The 23,000-nt window shown below is 41.2% G+C and overlaps 13 protein-coding genes across 13 annotated transcripts; 6 read left to right on the top strand and 7 right to left on the bottom strand.

Annotated features, from left to right (window-relative positions):
- Window positions 1-210: 210 nt before the first annotated feature.
- PAS_chr3_0342 (ATPase required for the release of Sec17p) lies at window positions 211-2,487 on the top strand (the record flags this gene model as incomplete). The annotated part of the gene is made up of 1 exon (XM_002492515.1): window positions 211-2,487. The coding sequence occupies one exon, from the start codon at window positions 211-213 to the stop codon at window positions 2,485-2,487; it is 2,277 nt and encodes a 758-aa protein (XP_002492560.1).
- Window positions 2,488-2,514: 27 nt separating this feature from the next.
- Window positions 2,515-3,033, bottom strand: PAS_chr3_0341 (Hypothetical protein; the record flags this gene model as incomplete). Its single annotated transcript, XM_002492514.1, has 1 exon — window positions 2,515-3,033. One exon carries the CDS (start codon window positions 3,031-3,033, stop codon window positions 2,515-2,517), a length of 519 nt encoding a protein of 172 aa, XP_002492559.1.
- Window positions 3,034-3,488: 455 nt separating this feature from the next.
- On the top strand, window positions 3,489-6,032 carry PAS_chr3_0340 (Subunit of the core complex of translation initiation factor 3(eIF3); the record flags this gene model as incomplete). Its single annotated transcript, XM_002492513.1, has 1 exon — window positions 3,489-6,032. The coding sequence occupies one exon, from the start codon at window positions 3,489-3,491 to the stop codon at window positions 6,030-6,032; it is 2,544 nt and encodes an 847-aa protein (XP_002492558.1).
- Window positions 6,033-6,466: 434 nt separating this feature from the next.
- Window positions 6,467-8,491, top strand: PAS_chr3_1177 (uncharacterized protein; the record flags this gene model as incomplete). Its single annotated transcript, XM_002492512.1, has 1 exon — window positions 6,467-8,491. One exon carries the CDS (start codon window positions 6,467-6,469, stop codon window positions 8,489-8,491), a length of 2,025 nt encoding a protein of 674 aa, XP_002492557.1.
- Window positions 8,492-8,591: 100 nt separating this feature from the next.
- Window positions 8,592-9,659, bottom strand: PAS_chr3_0339 (Protein that interacts physically and genetically with Tap42p, which regulates protein phosphatase 2; the record flags this gene model as incomplete). Its single annotated transcript, XM_002492511.1, has 1 exon — window positions 8,592-9,659. The coding sequence occupies one exon, from the start codon at window positions 9,657-9,659 to the stop codon at window positions 8,592-8,594; it is 1,068 nt and encodes a 355-aa protein (XP_002492556.1).
- Window positions 9,660-9,998: 339 nt separating this feature from the next.
- On the top strand, window positions 9,999-10,616 carry PAS_chr3_0338 (Flavin-linked sulfhydryl oxidase localized to the endoplasmic reticulum lumen; the record flags this gene model as incomplete). The annotated part of the gene is made up of 1 exon (XM_002492510.1): window positions 9,999-10,616. The coding sequence occupies one exon, from the start codon at window positions 9,999-10,001 to the stop codon at window positions 10,614-10,616; it is 618 nt and encodes a 205-aa protein (XP_002492555.1).
- A 336-nt stretch (window positions 10,617-10,952) lies between these two features.
- Window positions 10,953-11,822, top strand: PAS_chr3_0337 (Hypothetical protein; the record flags this gene model as incomplete). The annotated part of the gene is made up of 1 exon (XM_002492509.1): window positions 10,953-11,822. The coding sequence occupies one exon, from the start codon at window positions 10,953-10,955 to the stop codon at window positions 11,820-11,822; it is 870 nt and encodes a 289-aa protein (XP_002492554.1).
- A 1,035-nt stretch (window positions 11,823-12,857) lies between these two features.
- Window positions 12,858-13,598, bottom strand: PAS_chr3_0336 (Hypothetical protein; the record flags this gene model as incomplete). The annotated part of the gene is made up of 1 exon (XM_002492508.1): window positions 12,858-13,598. One exon carries the CDS (start codon window positions 13,596-13,598, stop codon window positions 12,858-12,860), a length of 741 nt encoding a protein of 246 aa, XP_002492553.1.
- Window positions 13,599-13,952: 354 nt separating this feature from the next.
- PAS_chr3_0335 (60S ribosomal protein L43) lies at window positions 13,953-14,429 on the bottom strand (the record flags this gene model as incomplete). The annotated part of the gene is made up of 2 exons (XM_002492507.1): window positions 13,953-14,229; window positions 14,428-14,429. Coding segments are annotated over 2 exons (279 nt in total).
- An 856-nt stretch (window positions 14,430-15,285) lies between these two features.
- On the bottom strand, window positions 15,286-15,834 carry PAS_chr3_0334 (Hypothetical protein; the record flags this gene model as incomplete). The annotated part of the gene is made up of 1 exon (XM_002492506.1): window positions 15,286-15,834. One exon carries the CDS (start codon window positions 15,832-15,834, stop codon window positions 15,286-15,288), a length of 549 nt encoding a protein of 182 aa, XP_002492551.1.
- Window positions 15,835-15,924: 90 nt separating this feature from the next.
- Window positions 15,925-16,869, top strand: PAS_chr3_0333 (Subunit of cleavage polyadenylation factor (CPF); the record flags this gene model as incomplete). Its single annotated transcript, XM_002492505.1, has 1 exon — window positions 15,925-16,869. One exon carries the CDS (start codon window positions 15,925-15,927, stop codon window positions 16,867-16,869), a length of 945 nt encoding a protein of 314 aa, XP_002492550.1.
- A 78-nt stretch (window positions 16,870-16,947) lies between these two features.
- On the bottom strand, window positions 16,948-18,078 carry PAS_chr3_0332 (Hypothetical protein; the record flags this gene model as incomplete). The annotated part of the gene is made up of 1 exon (XM_002492504.1): window positions 16,948-18,078. The coding sequence occupies one exon, from the start codon at window positions 18,076-18,078 to the stop codon at window positions 16,948-16,950; it is 1,131 nt and encodes a 376-aa protein (XP_002492549.1).
- Window positions 18,079-18,445: 367 nt separating this feature from the next.
- Window positions 18,446-22,783, bottom strand: PAS_chr3_0331 (Protein involved in bud-site selection and required for axial budding pattern; the record flags this gene model as incomplete). Its single annotated transcript, XM_002492503.1, has 1 exon — window positions 18,446-22,783. One exon carries the CDS (start codon window positions 22,781-22,783, stop codon window positions 18,446-18,448), a length of 4,338 nt encoding a protein of 1,445 aa, XP_002492548.1.
- Window positions 22,784-23,000: the final 217 nt, after the last annotated feature.

Here is a 23,000-nt window from a genome sequence, read left to right as displayed (position 1 = left end):
GCTTTGTTATTATCTACTGAATATATCCACATGAATAACTTTATAGTACCTCTTAGCAGTACACTTGCTACACACGGGTAAATCTATTACATAAACCTTCAAATAAGGCATTTATAGATTATTCACTACAACTATAACATCAGAACACCATACAGTCTATCTACTTGTCTTTGCTCGCTGCACTTAACATCTCTACACTTTGCCACAACCATGGAAAAACTGGGATTCACAAAGAGAAATGCTCCAAAGGTGCATGTATTGAAGATAGTCAACTCTCCGGGTAATGAATTTGCCATCATGAACACACTTGCTGTTCATCCCAATGACTTTCCCGATAACCATTATGTTATTTGTGATAACAGATATGTCTTGACCACCAAAACCTCTAACAAGTTAGAGCCAGGTACTGTCGGTGCTTACATCAATCAGAGGCTATGGGCATCATGGTCTATTGGACAGGAAATACCGGTCTCGTCTTTTGACATGTTCAAAAGTACAGGCCAACAATCATACTTGGGATCCATGAACTTGGAGATCAGTTTCCGATCCAAAGGAAAAGCTACACAAAGGGAGTTTGATCAAGAAGAGCTGGCTGAACAATTTATTGCAAGGTTTGAATCTCAAATATTTCAACCCACCCAACTGATGATTTTCGAATTTCAGGGAAACCTGTTTGATATCGGAGTTAAATCCGTACAGATTGTAGATTTGGGCCAGATTTCTTTGGACTCTGTGCCTACTTCCACGTCGATTACTTCAAAGGGCATATTGATTAAGCAAACACAGATAAATTTCTTCAAGGGCTCTGATGGACTAGTCAATCTAAAAGCAAGTTCAACGAGACCCAATGCGGATGCCGTTATTAGACCGGATTTCAAGTTTGAGGACATGGGAATTGGTGGTTTAGATTTGGAGTTTACCAAGATTTTCCGAAGAGCGTTTGCTTCAAGAATTTTCCCTCCTGGATTAATTGATAAGTTGGGAATCACCCACGTCAAAGGTCTCCTCTTGTATGGACCTCCCGGTACTGGTAAGACACTTATTGCCAGAAGAATCGGGTCTATGCTAAACGCAAGAGAGCCAAAAATTGTTAACGGTCCAGAGATTCTTTCTAAATATGTGGGTTCTTCCGAAGAGAATATCCGTAATCTATTCAAGGACGCAGAGGTTGAATACAAAGCCAAAGGAGACGCTTCGTCTCTGCACATCATTATTTTTGATGAGTTGGACTCCATCTTTAAACAAAGAGGCTCCCGAGGAGATGGAACAGGAGTTGCAGACAACGTTGTTAACCAACTTTTATCTAAAATGGATGGTGTTGACCAGCTTAACAACATTCTGGTTATCGGTATGACCAATAGACGTGATCTGATCGACGAAGCTCTACTGAGACCTGGTAGATTTGATGTGCAAGTGGAAATTCATCTTCCTGACGAAGCAGGACGTAAACAGATTTTAGAGATTAAAACAAAGAAGATGAGAGAGAACAACATGCTAGCTCCAGATGTGAACCTAGATGAGCTGGCTCACGTTTCTAAAAACTTCTCGGGTGCTGAGCTGGAGGGTTTAGTAAAGAGCGCCTCATCATTTGCCATTAACAAACATATAAAAGTTGGAACCGTGGGGGACATTTCAGGCAATCTGGCAAATGTTCAAGTAACTAGAAAAGATTTCTTTGGTGCATTGGACGAAGTCAAAGCTGCCTTTGGTGTTCATGAAGAAGATTTGCATACCTCTATTGCTGGTGGTATTCTGAAGTTCTCAACAACTATCGATGAAATTCTTAGCCATGGTCAAAGATATATCAAGCAAGTTAAAGAGTCTAGGAACACTAAATTCATTTCCCTACTTATGCATGGTCCGTCTGGATCAGGTAAGACGGCACTGGCTGCTTCTATTGCTTTGGCATCCAAATTCCCGTTTGTCAGACTAATTTCTCCAGAGGCCATGGTTGGTATGTCAGAGAGCTCTAAGATCAACTATATTGACAATACGTTCAGGGATGCTTATAAATCTCCGTTGAATATTCTTGTCATTGACAATTTAGAAGGCTTGATCGACTGGGTGCCAATTGGACCCAGATTTTCAAACCCTGTGTTGCAAGCATTGAAAGTGTATTTGAAGAGGCAGCCTCCTGACGGACATAGATTATTGATTATTTCGACCAGTTCCTCGTACAGTGTGCTAAAACAATTGGATATTCTCAACTGTTTCCACAATGAGCTGGCAGTGCCTAACTTGAAATCTTTGGAAGAGTTCAAGAGCGTGATGGATGCAGCTGAATTCATGAATGATGAAATTAGACGAACTGTAGTCAAGCAGCTGTATGGAGTATTTGGTACCAACAAGCTGGATATTGGTATCAAGAGAGCGTTGGTGAATATTGACACTGCTCAATTCGATGAAGATGAAGTAAACGAACTGGTTGAATTGATGGCACCTTCGCTAGTAAGGGAGAACCAGAGCGGATCTCCAAGTCATTATTAAAGTAGACACGTAATATAAATGCACATATTATACTGGTGGCTCTTCTTCCTGTAAACTGACTAACTTTTCAAATTCCTTGCGATGGCCCTTTGTTAGATGTTTTTCTAAAATCATGAAATTCCTGGAGTTTGCCTTATAGGCGATATTTATGATATCTCCTACGAAAGGGATCAAGCCGATTGCAAAGTCGAAAATACTATTCATGGTCATCTGTGACACCAATACCTGTGGCAATCCACCCTCAATCTTTTGGGCAGCTCTGATCAACCTCAGACCGAGCATGAGACTTATCACGTCTCCTATCACTGGTATCAGTTGCACTATCGCACTCCAACCAAATCTAAATCCACAGAGGTTGAACACCAAATCCAAACAGTAGGCTTTATTACGAACCTGTTTCAAAACTTTCTGATCGTGCTTAGATAAGAATTTAGGAATGGGCCTCTTTCTCTTGGCGCCTTTCCTCTGATAAAATTTCAGTTCACTATCAGGAATCGGCTCGTTATAAGGGTCTTCGCCCTTTCCGACGGTCAATCGTTTAGCCATAGGAGTCAAAACATTTTAGTATACATAGTTTTCTTAGGCTCTCACATCTTTCCAACACTTACTTTGCTCCAGACATACTTCGTCAAGATACTAGTCATTTATTGGGCTAGCAATCCAAAGCCAGATGCACCAGTTTTAAGCTTACCGATGCCGGGGCTGTGCGAATTTCCCTATTCAGAAATTGTCAAAAATTCACTAGTTTCAAGGGTAATTTGATGCTAAGAAGACAATTCGACAAACTAATAGAATCTAGCAGTTTAATCTACTTCAGAAAACTAATAAGACAAAACCAGAACACTAAATCTCCTAAATTGATACTTAGGGTCCCAATATGGGCAAATTTCCTTCAATAGTCTACGTATTGTCTAGCATGCTTAGGTAAATTTGAGTTCGCTCACTATGAAAAACTGGTGGAAAAAATTTGTAACTACCAAACAACCCAATAGTGAAGAGAGATGGCTCCAAACTACAACCATTATAACTTCCGTCCTGAGAATATCCTCAAGAGAGCAGAGGACTTGATTCAGGTAGATCAGTCTGATGCGGCTTTAGAGACCATCTACGAATTCTTCACCTCCAAAAGGGTTAGAACTGGGCAAGTTTCCGAATTCGAACCAATCGCCCTTTTGTTCGTCAAACTGTCTGTTGATCTGCGTAATGGTAAGCTGATCAAGGATGGTCTGCATCAATACAAGAGAATAGTTCAAAACAGCGAAAATGGTTTTCAATCAGTAGAAACTGTTGTCAAGAAATTTCTACAATTAGCTGAAGAGAAGTTGGTCAACGCTCAAGAAAAAGCCGATGATCTTGCCGCCGATGAAGAAGATGATGAAGATCAAGATGTCTCTCCTGAAGCCATTTTGCTATCTGCCGTCTCCACAGATGATACAAAGGGCAGATCGGATAGAGCGTTGGTGAACCCTTGGATCAGATTCTTATGGGAATCCTACAGATCTGTTTTGGATGTTCTACGAAATAACAAAAACCTGGAGGTTTTTTATTCTGTTGTTGCCCAACAGGCTTTCCAGTTCTGTTTGAAGTATCAACGAAAGAATGAGTTCAGAAAGTTGAGTGAAATCTTAAGATACCACCTTCTCGGTGTCCAGCCACAACAAGGTATAGTGAAGAACGACTACAATGTAGACTTGAATGACCCAGAAACTTTAAAGAGGTCCCTGGATTTACGTTTCCAGCAATTGAACGTTTCTGTCAAGCTGGAACTGTGGCAGGATGCCTTTAAATCTGTCTCAGACGTTCATAACTTGATGACTGTATCGAAACGCCAGCCTAACCCCGCCATGATGGTCAGCTACTACGAAAACATGGCTAAAATATTTGCTGTGAGTGACAACCTGTTGTTCCATGCTGCAGCTTGGAGAAAGTTCTTTAACCTGTTTTCCCAATCACCATTTGCTACCAAAGAACAACTGAACCATTACAGTTCTATTTATCTTTTGGCAGCTTTGTCGGTTCCTGACGAAATTAGCAGTGAAGAATCTGCTAGCAGCTCTCTCAAGTTAGCATCTCTTTTGAACTCTTCTACCATTCCATCCAGAGAATACATTTTGCAAAACCTGGTAAGCAGAAAGATCCTGCAACATGTTGACGAAGAACTTTTACAACTATACAATTACCTGGAAGTCGATTTCAATTTGATAACCTTGAAACAAAGAATTGCTCCAATTTTGAGCAAGATTGAAAGCAACGATAGCTACAAAGCCTACGTGAAACCTTTATCTCAAATTCTTCTGCGCAAGTTAATTAGGGCTGTTGGTGATGTTTACGACACGATCAAGTTAGAGTACCTAGTGGCTCTTGCAACTTTCGAAGGTTCCTTCAAGTTGTCCCCACAGGAAGTTGAAGATGTTGTATTGGACGTTGCCCGAGAAGGAGCTATCCATGTTAAAATCAACCATGACAGTAAGATAGTGACATTCAAGTGGAATCCATTTGACGAACTTGATCTGGCTGATTCCAAAAAATCTTCATTGTCGCCTGCCAATCTGATTCGTTATCAACTGAGTGCTTTAGCAGAAACGCTCTCAGTTGCTGTCGACCGCACCAAGGGTGGTGCTTTGGAAGTTGAAAAGGCAAAGTCTCACTCTTTGGTAGAGGAAAGAATCAACTCTCAATTTCCTTCCGAGCATAAGGAAATTTCATCTCGTCATGAAGTCCTAGGAGAAAGAGCCAAACAATTGAAGGCTAGGGAAGAAGAGAGAAAGGCTCAAGAAGCCAAATTGGAGCAAGAAAGACTGTTGGCTGAAAAGAAGGCTCAAGAGGAGCGTGCTGAGGCTGAGGCCCTGAGAAAACAGGAGGAGATGCTCAAATTAGAGCGTGAAAAGATCATCATGAGCGAGAAGAAGAAGGTAGCTGATGAAATCAATAAGAAGGGAATTATCAAGGTCACAGATGAACAGCTGAAGGAAATGTCTGCCAATGACCTGAAGGCTTTACAATTGCAACAATTGTCAAAGGATAAAGAACAATTGGACATCATGCTTAGATCGCTATCCAAAAAGTCTGACTACTTAGAAAGAGCATTAAGAAAGTACGAGGCTCCATTGCTTGTTAAGAAGCTGGAGGAGAAAGAGGCTGAGGATGAGGCTGCTGCTGAGCTCATCAAAAAGGAGATTGTTTCTAAGGCCAAGGAAGCTCATGACCGTAAGGTCGAGACCCATAACAGGCTAAAGAGAATGGAAGGAGAGTTCGGTCAATTTGTTGGTGAGCTCAGAAGGGAATTCTTGGATGCTAAGAGGGATAAAGCAAGGCAGGCACTAGAGAAAGCAAAGCAAGAGCGTATTGCCGAAGTTATTGCTGAGAGAAAGAAGGAAATAGCTGAAGAGGCATCTCGTAAAGCTGCTGAGGAGGCTCGCAAAGTCGCCGAAGAGTCTCGTAGAGTCGCTGAGGAGGCACGCAAGGCTGCTGAAGCTGAGGCTGCCAAGCCTAAACCAATGACCTTTGCCCAAAAGATGGCACTAAAGCGTCAAGGAAGAATATAAGACGCCCACTAACTTCATATATCAATAATATATTATTGGATACTAAACATTATAGTAGATTTCGTCATTTCTCGCCCAGATGGAATGGGAGTGCACTTGATAATTTAGGCTCTATTACCCGTGCTTGAATGATTACACAACGCTCGCCTGCGTGCCCTAATCGTTCCTAGTGGTCTTTTCAGTCATAAGACTCGATTCTTCCCTCTGTTCAATTCAGGTAATACATCCGACGAGTCACTTCCCACAAAGTGGAACCCTGCGAGCTTCCACTCACGTCTGAATCAACTTCTTCAGTAAAGACCTGCTAGTGAATAGAACACCTTCATCAAGACTTTCAGACTATCCGCCACCTACCACATCTTTTCTTTTTCACTACCACAATCATGAATTTGTAGAAAAGAAAATTTGAGATAAACGGTACAAAAAGATTACAAATGAGTCAAAATTCAAGTATAGGAAAAGGAAATCAAAGTCCGCCTTTGTTCGACCTATACGAGGGCCACCAGGAGGGCTCAGAAACGGAAGCCACATCAGCTGCGAAATATCCCAACTTGTTCAAGTCAGAGACAACCATCACAGATTTGCCTGAATTGGTGAAGCTATTGCATAAGTTTCTAGAAACAAAAAATGTCACGGGACTGGCATTAATTGCTAGGCAAAAGGGACTTCCTCCTAGCATGAGGGCGAAGGTGTGGCCTTTGCTATTACGTACTCATCCATTTGTCCTGAAGCCGTATATCACCTCCGATGATGATGATGGTGATGACGTTGACGGAGAGGAAGAAGAGCAAGAAGACGATTTGCATTCATCAACTCCAGATAACTCAACAACAAGCAGTAATGATACTGAGGGTAGCGATAATGAGTATCCCTCAAGTATTCCTATCCATAGGATAAGATCGGAATTGCAAAGGTATACGATAAGGAGCAATTACAATAAAGATATTATTATGTCTCTAAGCCCTCAAGTCAGGCAACTATTTGAAGTTCAAGAACAGATTTTCCACACCATCGAACGTGCTGTTGCTAGATTCTTAAAAAAATGGGGTTCTATCGTTCATTATGACCCAGGCCTGGTGTGGTTAGGGCTAGCTTTAGCCGAATGGATTCCTCCTTTGCCTGAATATAGCTACATTTTATGTGGTCGTGAGCATGTCGCCCGAAATGGAACGAAACTGAGAGACATAAACGACGACAACTTCCAGCGATTATACGTGAATGACGATATCTCTAGCATAATTCTGAACTACCAATCTGAAGACGCAAAGTTCTCAATCAATGAAAACAAGGAACCAAGCAACGACAAGTCGAACAAACATCAAAAAAATCTTTCATTTGCTGAACTCTACGAACGAATGGTCTTAGTTGTACTCCATTCACCCGAACAATCGGATGTAGTCGAAACTGACTCAATGCATGAAAGGACTAACAATATTTTGCAAACCATTCCCACCAAGGGTGGTTCAATAAGCGAAAGAGTATCGTTTTTTCTTCACTGTTTCCGTCATTTACTTCCTGAACTATCAAATTACTTTTCAGAGGAAGATATTTTGAACGGTTACAACAACAGCGATGAATGGGTCATATGGTGGCTCAAATGGGGAGGTGCTCGAGCATGGTCCAGATTTGACCGAGGAAGAGTTTGGGATTATCTTCTTGGTTGGAGGAATGGCCTTCCTGCAAATCCAAATTCAAAAACGGAGATCCTCAGACATCAGGAAGAACTAGAAGAAGTGCGGTCCTGCCTTGATTCGCACACATTGGAGCTTTTGGGGCCAGATTTATTTTGGAACCCATTAGTGAAGGAGGATGTTGATTCAACAAAAAAACCAGAACCAGAGTCGTGTGCTTTGAGTCGCAAGGAGTCACTGAAAAGTATGTTGAGTACACTATCTTTGACTAACAATACAGCATTAGAGTGGTCTTCGTCTTCAGTTGGGTTAGATGAGCGTGAGAGACAAAGTAATCATAGAGACACATTGCTTCAAATTCCTTACTCCCAAATCGATCCTCATTCGGCACTGGTTTTCATTGCAGTAGCATTTTTGAAATCAAAAGAATTTGCATTGCTGGAACTTGAGAGTACAGAAATATTGGAGTTTCTTAACAAGTCTTCCTCCCTGAAGTTCAATGGATTTCAATCTTTAATCAGCGACCCTAAGTGGGATACTGAGGATGCTGATGTTAGAAAAATTATGGACTCATACAATAACAGCCCCGAGGATAGGGATGTTCGGCATTTACCATCCTCTGGTATATCCTATACGGCGGAGAAAGATAGTAAGACCAATTCTAAAGGTAAACGGGCTTTCAGTCCTTCACCTCCATCAGATTTGAGTTTAACTGGTCGATATCGTTCCCAACCTAAAAGGTCACCAAGAGGAATTGAGAATGTAATTACAGAAGCTGGTGAGCTTTGGAGGAAATGGTCGTGGCAAGAGTTAGTTGAAGACAATTGAGCTATAGTAGTTTCCTCTTTTTTTGTTTCTTTTTTTTTTTTTTTTGGAATTTGGTTAGAAGTTAGTATATTATTTACTGAATGAATAGTGCCGATAGTTTTTATCCCGATAGCTGTACGTATTCTCTCTCTTTGAAAACCTCTTTGCAATGGTCAGCTACCCAAGCAGTATCTCGCATAAGGGCTCTGGGGTCACCTGTTCCGACGTTGATTTGCAGTCTGATCTCTTGATAGGAGGCTTCAAGTCGCTTGAACTCTCTTATGACCTCCAGCTTTTCAAAATCTATGTACACTCTGGTATCGTAAACCCTGAATATAACATTATCAACACGCAGAAAAAGACGTTGCAATATTAAGAGACAATCTTTCATGACTCTGATCTTGATATTTAGCAAAGATATTCCATTGTCACCCAGTTCATCCTCAAAGAGAATCATATCGTTGAAAAATAAAATGGATCCAGTCTGAAGCTTACTTGTTGGTATTGCCTTGGAATTATCTATTGTCATGGGCACTTCACTTGTAATGGTTCCTTTGTAGTCTGATGTATAAGACCAATCAAATGGTCTAAAAATCTCCATGATCTCATCGCCTTTTCTATGCTGTCTTGCATTTACCCAGTCTTGTGCATAACTGACCTGCAGTAACTCTGAGGGATCCACATTTTTCCTTACCATTTTCAAGGCATCTATGGCATTAAAGTCAATGCTCCATTCAATACTTCTATCCTCTGACAGTTTAAAAACCTGAACTTTATTGTGTCCAAAAGTCATTTCGGGAATGGGAAAGCCTAGGGTTTTTTCCAATTGTTCAGTATCTTGGCTATTCAGTATCGGTTTTCTAGTAGTAAAAACCTCCCAGTTCCCAATGGAGATAGAGGGTGCATCAGTTAACGGGAGTGTAGCCACTGGTGCGGGCACAATAACCGAGCCACAGTGATCACATTGAGGATTTGAACAACTATTGTGTGAACTTGTCGATGTCTTGGTCGATAGTGCAGGCACTGAGACATGATGTGCCACCTTTGGAGAACTCGACCATTTCTGTGTAAGATTTGTTGTCATTGACTGGCCAGGTCTTGCCGGAATACGGCTTTTCTGCGTTAGTTGGGACATTTTTCTAGCATTATCAATGTGAATAGAATCAATATTGATCTTTCTATCTGTCATGTTGGGGGGAAACAATTAGTAGGAAGATTCTGATGAGGCTAGGTGGGAATTTACGCTCGACTGAATTTATTCTGATAGCCAAGTAGGTTTAAGAAATACAGAGAATATGAAGTTATAGTTAAAAGAAAAGTTTAGGTGATAACGAAAGACTATACGGCTCTGCACCCCTATTGTGTACGTGAACCGCTAACTCTATGATTTGATTTGATTTTCAGCGGCATCCGTAGATTATAATTATAATTGTATATATAATAGTGCGAGCACTGATATTAGAATTGACATTGTCGCGCCATAATTGTCACCTTGAACAGCACAATCTTAAACAACTAGATCTACACCATGATAACATTCAACAAACGAATAGCAACATTAGCGGCAACGTTATTTTCATTCATTGTGCTTTATACTCTCTTTAACAGTGGAGCTCAATTTTCCAACCAACTAGATCAGCCTGTTCCCCTCAAAACTCCAGAGCTCATCATACCGAATCAGAGTACTGAGAATGATCCCCCTCTTCCATTCATGCCAAAAATGGCTAACGAAACTTTGAAAGCAGAACTTGGAAATGCTTCCTGGAAACTCTTTCACACTATTCTTGCTAGATATCCTGAATCCCCATCGGAGAATCAAAAATCAACCTTAAATGACTACATTTATTTGTTTGCACAGGTTTATCCATGTGGAGACTGTGCAAGACATTTCAATTTATTGCTGCAGAAATACCCTCCACAATTGTCCTCAAGACAGGTGGCTGCAGTGTGGGGATGTCATATTCACAATCAGGTCAATAAGAGATTGGAGAAACCACAATACGACTGCTCCAATATTCTAGAGGATTACGATTGTGGATGTGGCTCTGATGAAAAGGAAGTAGATGACACTCTGAATAACGAAACAATAGAACACTTGCAAAGTATCAAAATTACTGAAAAAGAGAGTGAACAATTTGGTCGATGATTACCTGATTAGGGCAAATGGCCAAGACCAAATTATGGAGAATCCTCAACATACCACACTTTAACAATGCTATTTTAATCTTTTAAGCTCAAACCGATGCTCATCGCCCTTTCAAGGTCATACTTAAACTCCTGTGGGTTATACTTAGAACTCATCTCTCAAATGCGTGACGTCATCGCGCATGTCAGGTACCCTCAAACGGTCTTTGGGGTAAACTGGTAGACCCTTGGAGGGTACCTATATTTGGTATCACTGGCATTGATGAGTTAGATTTGGGTATAAATAGGTCATTGAATATCCCTTCATGAAGTATCAATTAAGAAATCACAAACACAAATGTTCAACCTGAAAACTATTCTCATCTCAACACTTGCATCGATCGCTGTTGCCGACCAAACCTTCGGTGTCCTTCTAATCCGGAGTGGATCCCCATATCACTATTCGACTCTCACTAATAGAGACGAAAAGATTGTTGCTGGAGGTGGCAACAAAAAAGTGACCCTCACAGATGAGGGAGCTCTGAAGTATGATGGTGGTAAATGGATAGGTCTTGATGATGATGGCTATGCGGTACAGACCGACAAACCAGTTACAGGTTGGAGCACTAACGGTGGATACCTCTATTTTGACCAAGGCTTAATTGTTTGCACGGAGGACTATATCGGATATGTGAAGAAACATGGTGAATGCAAAGGTGACAGCTATGGTATGGCTTGGAAGGTACTCCCAGCCGACGATGACAAGGATGATGACAAGGATGATGATAAAGATGATGACAAGGATTATGACGATGACAATGACCACGGTGATGGTGATTACTATTGCTCGATCACAGGAACCTATGCCATCAAATCCAAAGGCAGTAAGCATCAATACGAGGCCATCAAAAAAGTTGATGCACATCCTCATGTCTTCTCTGTAGGAGGAGATCAGGGAAACGATCTGATTGTGACTTTCCAAAAGGATTGTTCGCTGGTAGATCAAGATAACAGAGGCGTATATGTTGACCCTAATTCTGGAGAAGTCGGAAACGTTGACCCTTGGGGAGAACTCACGCCATCTGTTAAATGGGATATTGACGACGGATACCTGATCTTTAATGGTGAGTCCAATTTCAGGTCATGTCCATCTGGTAATGGATATTCATTGTCTATCAAGGATTGTGTTGGGGGAACTGACATTGGCCTTAAAGTATGGGAGAAATAAGATGCCAACTTAATGCAACAAGTTAATGGTATTACGTGAAAATTGTATGGTTGAGACTGGATGTAGTCAAATATGGATTATGAGCTGAAATATATTATATTGATTCTAAATTATTGTAAACAGATGCGATTACATCTCCGTGCTTCTTTGTGACTTTGAAGCCAAACGTAGTAGTAATTTATATAATTTGGCATCAAAATGACTTCTCGGTTTATGACTCTAACCCTAATGAATGAGAAATCACTATTTCGAAGAAAATATTTGTTCTTACGGAAACGAAATAACCCATTAATTAAAATATCCTAAAACTATATCTATCCTGAGCTTAATTCAAGGACAATACTTTCGAAATCATTTTCAGGCTTTGTGCTAGCACGCCTGTTTTCTTCCTCATCATCCCCCTCCTCAGGTGATTGATGTATTTCCTGCGCTAGCTTCCTCGTTTCAGTTGACCTTGGTTCATCCAAACTTATCACCACAGGCTGTGAGACTGTGTTCGAAAGATCTAGGAATCTTGGTTGATTAGTCATAGTGATTGTTGAGTTTGAGTTTACGAAAATAATTGGGGAAGAGGTCTTTTATAAACTTAAAGCTGACGCATGACGTATCTCCGTAGTTCTTACTCATCATCTCGAGATGCTAGATGTTAGGCTTGAGAAGGATGCGTTATCAAGTAAAAAGGAAAACATTGACTAGTGCACTTTGCGTCATAATGTACCTAAACAGGGCTCAGCTCTCTTTGAGTCTCAAGGTCTGATAGTGAGATGATAAGGTTGATTGCTTAATCGCTTAATCTCACCTCGAATAGTTCTGCTAGGCTATTCAGCTGGGTGAGCTAGTAGTTACAGCTAACACGTGGAATGGCTCCAGTTGAACTTATTGCGAACAGGTAGTACTAAAACTGGGCCTAGAGAGATGCTAAGCGTCGATAGGCCCAATTCTTTACACGTAATGAGATATGGCCTTGGTGTTAGTGAAAGGATCTTCAATTTGTAATGTACTATTTTCAGAGGGCGAGAGAACGTGACATATCATTTATTCGTTTAGTCTCGTAACTTTAAAGTTTGATATTTTCCAGTGACTCGTTATGGTTCGGAAGCCAAACCATCCCTCTAAATAAGGCTTAGCATCCTCATAACCAAAAATCAATTTCTCGTTAGCGTACCATTTCAAGTTTACAGGATCATCCTTGGTTGGTCGTATAGATGCTATTTTCACCCTGGTTGGAGTGTTTGCGTATAATCTCGTATATTCACTCATAGGACCTGCATGGTCATCGACGGTCCTGTGTTCATCTGTGGAATAACCTGTTATTTGGGGACGGCCCACCGATCCGTCATTGCGACGCAGTCGAGTAGTTCCATTGCTGTTTGCTCCGAAGCCGACGTAATACAAGTTTAAAGAATTGTAACTATTCAAGCTTGCATCGAAATGATTTTTCGTTACATCACCATCCTCTGTCGTTGGGTCCGTTGCATTCCAGAACATGTTCAAATCTGAGATGCGGTCAATGAACTTTGTACCTTCTATGGTGAACGGTATTGGTGTCGCATCGAAGGTTATTTCATAGTTTCCGACTAACTTTTGTTTCAACCAGATAGTTGCACCAGAAGGCTGAATAATTTCCAAGATACCATCTCTTGCCGTTACAGTTCCACTCGGATCTTGTTGCTCAACCTTCCAGCCAGTGAGAACATCTGTGAAGGAATCTTGGACAATAACCGTGTTATCAGAGCCTCTAGAGCTGGTAGTATTCTCAATGTTCTTACTCGACATAGTCAATCTACAGTAAATGTTGTTCTTGAATTTTAGTTAACAATACATTATCGCTGTGACCCAGCGATATTGCGCAATCTCATTCTAATCGGCACACTGGTGGATCATTGGCCCGAAATGAGCATTAAGGTTGTGCCAGTTTGGCTCGAGATTGCGCCGTGAGAGTTATCGAGGTGGATTGATACTAGATATACGGTGCTACAAGTTTACCACGCATCGCAATAAAGCTTCCACCCTTTATGCATCTTGTGCACCCACAGCGTAACTACTTTCCTCTTCCCGAGTTCAACCTTTTTGGAGATTTCCTCTACAGTATCTGATTGAGTACATTTGTTCCATTAGATTACAAATTGATCATGCCTCAGCCATCTCTCTCAAACGTCTGATGGTGGATCTGACAGTGGCGGCAGCAGCAGTGGAAACAGTGTAAGCACCACCAGCAACGGTCTTCTTGCAAGCCTTGCAAGACCAGATACCAGTAGCCTGTCTCTTGACAGTCTTCTTACCACAGAATGCACAGTCGTACTTGGCGTGTTGCTGAGTCTCCAACTTCTTACATTGCTTTCTCAGAGATGAACCGTAACGGACACCATATTTACCGGCAATTCCTACCTTCTTAGTTCTCTTAGACCTAAATTTGTTAGCACTTGCTCCTTCAATTTGACAAAATTGGATTGGAATAAACTATTGAAGATCTTCAACCAGGTCGGTGAAAGCGACCATAAGTTCGCCCATACCCCTTATTTGGTAAGGAATAAAAGTCTCAGTGACCATTTGTTTGCATCTTCAAAGTGATTCTATCCTCCTTTAACAGTTGTCTATTACATACATTTTGCTTTGTGATGATAGTTAAACTAGAAGTCTGGAAATTGAAAAATCTTCAGTACAACTGAAGCGCTCGAATCAATAAGATCCTAGCATTAATGATCAGAAAACCTATCCCTCATCACGTGCCCACTAATAATCCGAACACCATGAATCTACAAGAAGACACTGGTGTTGTGCTCTATTTGTGCCAAAGGAGCCCCCCCCCCCCCCTGATTATGTAAACAGGTACATACTCAGATCTCCAATAATAATAGATTTGTGTCAAGGGATAAGGGGGCCGATACATCCCAAATCCCCCCTTGTCGTATCCCCTATAGCCCGAACCGATATTTTTCTACTTCTAAATAGCTGGATTCCTAATTTTCTTGCGAGCTTCTTTTACTGCTCTGTTCCTGAAATGCCTTTGGATCCTGATCGATTGATCTTAATGAGTACAGAGAGCGTAACGAACTGGAGCATCGAGAGTCCTACGATACTACACCTTTTTGATCATAGCATTCCTGACGAACCCTTGCTTAGATTATTTGGTAAAAGCGATGTCGACACAGCGGAACCTGGTGTATTAGAAGAAACCTTCAACTATCACGTCTCTAATGGAAACAACAAACACGTTATATACAAGACGCGAATCAAGTCTGTTGAGGCAATGAAACAGTATTCAGTAAGGTTAACGAACCAGCACAAAAATAAGCAAGACCACAGTTCACATTTCAGTGACAAAAGGGTCGTGCTGGATTGCAACAGCTACTTGGTAGATAGTTTGAAGCTGTTCAAACAAACAGTCCGCACAACTCTTCCGAGAGATAAATCTTGCATTGGTCCTTTAACATCTAACGGATACTCACAGCTTAGAGTTGAGTCAAGACCACGATGATTCAAGAAAAACATCCACTCTACGTAGATCGTTTGGATTAGACCTGCACTCTCCTTTGACATAGAAATAATGCTGCAATTCGGTGTTATAGTAAATAGAGCCCACCAAATTATAGTCGCCATTGATAAATATATTCTCCTGCTCGTTGAGTACAAACAAGCATCTTGATAATATAACATCTGCCTTTGCTAGGTCGTGACTCTCGATCAAGTATTGGTGACTCCCACCCTTGATACTGGCAAAAGTACTTTGAAATTGATAGCGGCATCTTTTTCCTCTCATCCCCTTCACCAAATCCAGTTCTTGTGACAGTTTAACCATCAGTTCTTGCAAGAACGAGCAGATATCATAACCTTGATTATCGTAATTATCTAATACGCTTTCGGTCAATACTTGCGCATTTCCTTTCAAAAGAGAATTCCAAGTCAGCAACCCATCATACCCTCGGGTATCCCGCAGCAGCTGGTTAACCAGTTTGTTAATATCCCTCTCATTGAACAGTTCCACCAAACACTCTGCGAAACAGATGTTCATAGACTTGCCCGATTCTGATATTCTGTATTTTCGCTGGTTCTATTTTACCATCAGTAATTCTGTTTTTCTCGTACCAAACAACAGATTGCAATGGATGAGGACGATGAATATCTGTATGGCTCCGATGATGAGCAGCCTCAGCAAATAGGTGCACCGGAAACAAAAACAGCTTCATCTGAAAAATCTTCTACCGCAGTTAAAACCGAAACTGGACCAGTATCGGATGACGAAGATGATAATGACAATTCAGACTATAGTGATTCAGATTCAGATATCGACATTGTCATTGGGGCTTTAGAACCAAGTACACAACCAGCTGCTTCTACAACTGCCTCTTCTGCTGTGCCAGAAGACAATCCTGGTGAAAATGACGACGCAGCCACGCAAGTTCCGTCGGCTGCTGGTAAACTAAGGATAGCTACTGGTTCGTTGGACGTTGACAAAGTGGGAGAATATGACGGAAAGCCAATAACTCAATTGGAGCTGCAGGACTTGAAGGAAAAACCATGGAGATTACCAGGTTCGGATCTTGCAGACTATTTCAACTATGGATTTGACGAGTTTTCATGGTCGTATTACTGTTCGAAACAAGATAAAACAAGAAAGGAATTTAACCCCGCCAAACTAATGAATGAATTACTTCCTGCAGGTGGATTTCCTCCTTCAGGAATGCCTCCAATGCCAGGGATGCCAGGAATGCCTCCGATGCCTGGATTCATGCCAGGTATGCCAGGAATGCCACCAATGCAAGGAATGCAGGGAATGCAGGGAATGCCACCAATGCAAGGAATGCCTTCGATGCCATCAATGCCTTCTATGCCGGGTATGCCTCCAATGTTTAATAATAATCCAGCCAATGGATCATCCTCTTCTTCTGCTCAACAACAACAGGCTCCCAAAAGGCCGGTAAACGAGAGAGATAGTGCTGACCGGGAGAGAGAAAGAAACAGAGAACGAGACAGGGAGAGAGATGCTTATCGAGACAGGGACAGAGACAGAGACAGGGATAGGGATAGAAGAAGAAGAAGAAACTGATTTGTATATTAGACCTATAAAAGAAAAATCCAAACGGGAAACAAAACTAATTTACACGTAGCTTCTACAGCGACTAATTTATACTTTGGTCACTGGATCATAGCCACTGGCGACGTTGCATTGGTGCATCAACCTATTCTCGTGGGGCTGGAATTCACCTGTAACAGAGTGCCAAACTCCTTGGTTGAAGAAAATGGCCAAGTCACCCTTGTTCCATGCATGTGCATAGATGTGTTGAGGGGAAATAGCTGGTCTCATAAGCCTGTGGACTTCCTTTCTGGCTTCTTCAAGCTCCGTAACTTCTCCAGTCTTATTGTTGATTAGCTGGTAAACGCAACATCCATGAACTTGAAGGTGATGTTCGCCAGTAGTAGGGTTGGTCCACACCATAGGCAACTTCTTGACTTTGGATTCTTCCCATGGTGGAAGTTTGTCTAGGCCGATTTCTTTTCCCTCACTAACGATTGTTAAACCATCGCTAGTAGCCTTGGTTTTGCCAATGAAAATGTAAGGATGAGGAGCGTAAACAACAGTTGTGTTCAATGCTTTCTCCTTGTCTTCTGGAGACAAAAGCTTGAAAGCTGTTGCTCCACTAGCAAAAGCAGTGGCACCTTTAACTAACTCAAATTCCTCACCGTTGTCCTCATAAATAATCTTTTGTTTCTCATCACATTTTGGTACTTGAATACCTAGCAAAGTAGTGACCTTAGGAGGAGACAATCCGTAAAGGGCACTATCGATATGCCATCTGTAGAATCTTGTTTGGCCGTTGGCCTTCTCCTCTTCGGTTAAAACATCCTTGTGGAAAGTACTTTGAGATGGATGCTCCAATTCAAAAGCTTTCATTCCCGGAGCATGCCCAGCCTCAAAAGAGCCATTACCGACCATGACAACTTCGGTTCTGTCAGGAATGCATTTCCCGTCCTTTGCGAGGACAGATTCTTTATGGTGGAACAACTTCTCATCATGACCATAACTTCCTTGACAGGATGGGTCAAATCTCACAGTAAGGTCATATTGGGATGTAGGTGGCAATTCAGCCTGGTTTGGGATGACAAGCACCAAATAAGTCTCCAAGGCAGCCTGAAGTGTTTTAAAGTCTTCATCAGAGAGCTTGGAGGGGTCAGTGACACCTCTTGGTAAAGTGACACTTGCACCAAGTGGTTTGTTTGGCAATGGTGTGATTTCTAACTTTCCTGATACTGTCATTATAATTGTGTGCTATTGTGTGTTACTTAAATTGATATACTCTACAATTGAAGGAAACATGGTCTACGTTTTATAGCTTTGTGCCTTATCAGTGAAAGGGAATCGGAGATGCAAGCAGAAGCAAGCAGTGTAAGTGCAGTGCGGGAGCTGCCGCGGTAAAGAAAGTTTACCGCGGAGCAAAACCGGGAATACCGCGGCTTGAGTTTCCCCTCGTAAGTTTTTTGCCAGTTTGCATTTTGTTGTATTGCTGCTGTATTACTTTTTTTCGGATTACTTAATCTTGGACCTCAGTTTACGTAAGACCTTAATACTATAGTAGCTGTACTGATTAGGCTTTAGAGAACTTAGACGAGTGAACTTTAAATGCTCAATCATGGGATTGTTGTGACATTAGCTTCACCCAAGGTTGTAAGCCAAATCTGTGTCTTGCTAATGCAAACTCCAATTTATCCACCCAGATATCCCTTTCAGCTTTAGAATCAGCTCCAAAATAAATTACCTCTCCATCAATAAAGACTAACTTGAAACCATCATTCAAAACCAGGGAGTCACTGAATACTCTCTTCTCCGACTCAGCTCCTTCATAAACTTTGCCGGGATAAGAAATATCGGTAACTCGACGAAGATTTATTCTGGCTCGGGGTTTCTTACTAGTCTCAGTATGAGCGATCAGGTCCGAACCTTCCAATTTAAAGAATCTTCTGGTCCAGATGGGTGAGTCTCCTCCTTCTTGGTACAGGAAGCCCTCATGGAAAGCATCATGGATTTGGTTGTATTGCCTGATTTGTTCTTGAGCCGATTCAATGCTTGGAGGAATTATTTCGTAAACATTAGTTCTTGGAATAAAAAGCATTTCCATTTCAAGCTTGGCAATACAGTACGGCTTTTTTCTTTTTCTCTCTTGAACTCCAATGTCTTTATACGTTTCCCACTCATTAAACAAGTTCAACGTGAATGCTCTCAGTTTTCCACATGTTGAAGTTTCATAATCTTGAAAACTGATATAACCTTTTGCGAATGATCCGTCAATGGCAACTTTGTGCTCCCATGAGTCGGCTTTAGTTTTTTTGGGAACAACCTTAGTTGTGGTGATCTTATGCTTGAAACCAAAAAGTCGCCCAAAAAAGTTGCCCGATTTGACGAGTTTTGTTTCAGTCACTTCAGTAAGGATTTCTTTTTGCTTCGTATACTCAAGTTTGAATGTTAGAAATACTTCAAGAGGTGACGAGGGCACAATGAACTCAAACTCCTGATCAATAGATCCCTCCAAAAGAGAACTTGGGGGTGTTTTGATGGTGTGAATGGTATTATCCAAAGTCATGGTAAAAGTAGCATTATGCTCCTGTAGTTCGGGAAGTTCAATGTCCTTAATTCCTTTTATATTGAGAAAAAAGCGTCCTCTTTCTCCACTTACAAGATCAGCAGACAAAGGTCTTGGTTTGCTCGGAGAACTCATTGCTTTCCTCTTCATTTCAGCTAAAGTTGGTTTAGATCTTGACTGGGGGGTCGATAAAACCTTAGTATTCTTTTCAACATTTATGTTGAACTTGGACGCCGTTGACTTTTGAGGTATTACTACACTTGTCAAATGCTGGTCTTCTTTAGAAGGACTGTATGAGTTCACTATCGGTGTGTGTGGCTCGACTACTTCATCAGACTCTGCTCTGATTCTATTCAAAAATTTCGAAGAACCTGTATGGACGTTAGATTTTGCACTTTGCGAAACAAATGGTAATTGAGCTGATTCATCAACCATTCTAGAAGTAGGGGTGGTCGGATAATAAAGCTGTTTCTTCATAGTATGATTAGACATGTTGCTTATAACTGATTTTGTAGGCGAGTTCTTCTCTATTGTTCTTCTAACATTCATATTTGCTGAAGCTTCTAAGTGATTCTGTTTTCTAAGTTCATTGTCGTATGCTAACAGTGGAGATTGTAGTAAGCCTGATACCCTTCTTTTTCTGGTGTACTCTAGATCTTTGTCAATTTCTTCAGTCAAAGAAGTGGGTAAGTAACTACTGTTCTTTGCTTGAGTATTGAATACTGAAGTTGCTTTAGGTGGCGCCATTGTATTGAAATCCTCAATTTCTAGGGAATTATCAAGGCACATTATACTTCCTCTTTCACTTATCATATCAAAGTCTTGCTTCTGGTTATTTTTGGCTCCCACTTGGATTTTCCTAAACGCAATTTGATCCGTATCGGTGTTTGATACCAATTTCTTAAGTCTATGAAGCTCAAAATTACCTTCCATTGACTGATCCAGTTGGTTACTTGAAGAGTAGGGTGATCCCCGATTCCATATCTGTGATACTTTAAGAGATGGTCTTCTGATATTGTTAGGTTTTGGAACAGGATTGGTGTTGGATTCCTTTCTGTATTTGAACTGTTGAAACTGAGAACCAAAGTCTGAACCCAATGACACATTACTTAACTGAGAAAAACAGCTGTTGTTTGAAATAGATCTGTAACCAGAACTGCCGCTGGAATTCCTTGTCGACGTCCCTTGAACTTGTGTATCCTCGTAAACGACTGTACTCTCATTGGACAAAACTCGGAATTTTTTGTTCATCAAAGTTGATATCTTGGAAGGAATATCAGGTTTGAAAGTTTTCGGCACAGCGTGATGAGCAACTGGTTGGGTTTGCCAAATTGACATGACCTCTTGCTGCGGTGAATATTCATCGGGTAAATGTTTCTTCGGTTTTTTTAATAGTGGAGGCTCTTCATCATCATCGTATACTTTTTTTTCTCCTGTGTCTTCGATAAATACTTTCAGGTCTCGGCCAAAAGAGGAATCCTGTTCCAATTCTGGTAAACCGAAAGTCTCATCCTTTTTGAGCGAAGAAACTGACGCTAACGTTTGTTCACTATCATCACTTTCTTTATTCTCAAGTGATATTGGTTCGGGTTCATCAATATTATTTATGCCTGTTGAATTTCCTAGAATTGAATCATTCTCATTCAAGATTGTATCTTCAAGTTTGACCTCTCTCACATCTGATGACGACTTGTGTTCAATCGTAACAGGATTGCAAATAGAATAATCTATCGTGTTAACAATCTCTGACCCATGCAATGATTCCAAACTACTTGTATTTGGGGTGACCACTTTGATGACCTCGGGTGGTTTGAATTCTTCTCCTTCTTTCGTATGAAGCTCGGGCTCATTATTTTCAGGGCTCTTCTCGGCCAATTGATCGAGATTCTTAGAACTTGAAGTTGGAGTGATTATTTCCTTGAATCCTTTTCCGACATTATAAAGAAATTGAGTGATGGATGGGCTTCTGCTGTGAGTATGATCTGTTTCTTTTGGTACTTCTTCCTCTTCCACGGGATGACTTGAAAGAGCTGAGTGATCAGACTGCTCTGAATCTTCTGATTCTTCCGATTCTTCTACTGGCTTTATCTCCTTTAATTGTTCGAGTTGTTTTGATAACCCTGATTCTTCGAGGCGATTTTTTAGTTTCGTATCTTTGGACTCTTTATCCTCTTCGTTATGAGAGTTATCAGGTTCAGCTTCGTTTGTGTCAAGTAGTTGTAGAATTGAGGATTCAATATCATTACTCACCTCGGATGTAACAACACCTTCCACCTTATCGAGATCTTCTTCTCCAATTGACACTGAACCAACTAGGGTGCGAGGGCTTTCAAGAAGATCTTGATCAAACAATTCAGCTGGTTGAAGTTCGGGGATCAGTTGTTCGACAATTTCGTTGGATAAGCCCTTAATTCCATCACTTAGGGTTATAGGAACTGAAACTTTATTAGTGGTGGAGGTTTCCAGCTTCCTATCCCCTGAAATAATACTAGCCTGCGAAGCGACACTATTAGATCGATTCAATTGCAAAATGAGAGAACCGTTATTTGGAGTATTTCTAACATCGGTTTCAAAGATATTGGTAAGTCCGATCAAATTCTCTTCCATGTCGTTTGTGCTGGTATTCTTGGAAAGAAGAATCTCCTGAACGTAGTTCTTCTTCTTTAATCTATTATTATGAATCCGTGTTGGTGTTTTCAACTGCCCCAGACGCTCATCCTCAAGGTAAGACTGATGGTCAAAGTCTTGTGCTCTAAGTGGCTCTGAAAGTAGCGCTTCAATTTTTTCATCCATTGTAGATTTTGTAACTATCTGTTTGATTGTGGCATCATCTATACTATCATCTAAGTCTTGATCTGCCTCGTCTTTCAGAGAAACTTCTGAGGGCGAAGGGACTATGGGTGGTAATGGTTTGCCTATGTGCTGAGTATCGATCTTCAAAGGTACCGGTTTCCAATTTAGTTCCGATCGTTTTCCTCTGATAGCTTCATCATCTGAGCAATAACCCAGGTACTTCTCCTCTATTTCCTCTTCGGAGGATTGCAATTCATATTCCAATACTTCAGGAGGACTGATGTCGATTGTTACAGATTTTTTGGATGGGGAGAGATCCAGAAGATCAGCGGTTTCACTATTGTTACCAGGTTCAGCTATAGCTAAGCTGCATACCTCTTCCTCTTCGTTCATCAGGATCCTGGGGCCTCGTAGTTTGGAGTTGGACCTTTCAAGTCCAGAATTAGTGGTGGCCATCGACTTTGTTTCGTCATCAATATCCTGTAGTAGCTTCTCCATAGAATCGTTCCTAGTTTCGTAAAGATTGGAAGAGCTGCTTCCTCTTGAAGGTTTCAAGAGTGGGATGGCCCCTTCCATCTCAAGAGAGTTCATTTCTTGTCCGCTTGACTAGTACTTCTGTCGGAAGAAAAAAAAATACTCAAGTGCCTGATAGTACTCGCTTTGTTTGTTTTGGCTAAACTGAAATCTCACGGGTGATTACTTGTTTACATATTTCCCAAAACAGAGAGTCTCCCCAGCTCGAGCGAGTAGGGAGGCATGCATCTTGAGATGTGCTTAGATAAGCAATGTGCATTGTGGCTCTTCAGAA

The sequence above is a fragment of the Komagataella phaffii genome, chromosome 3 (genome assembly GCF_000027005.1).
Source record: "Komagataella phaffii GS115 chromosome 3, complete sequence".
NCBI classification, from domain to species: domain Eukaryota; kingdom Fungi; phylum Ascomycota; class Pichiomycetes; order Pichiales; family Pichiaceae; genus Komagataella; species Komagataella phaffii.
This window is presented reverse-complemented; position numbering and strand designations above follow the sequence as displayed.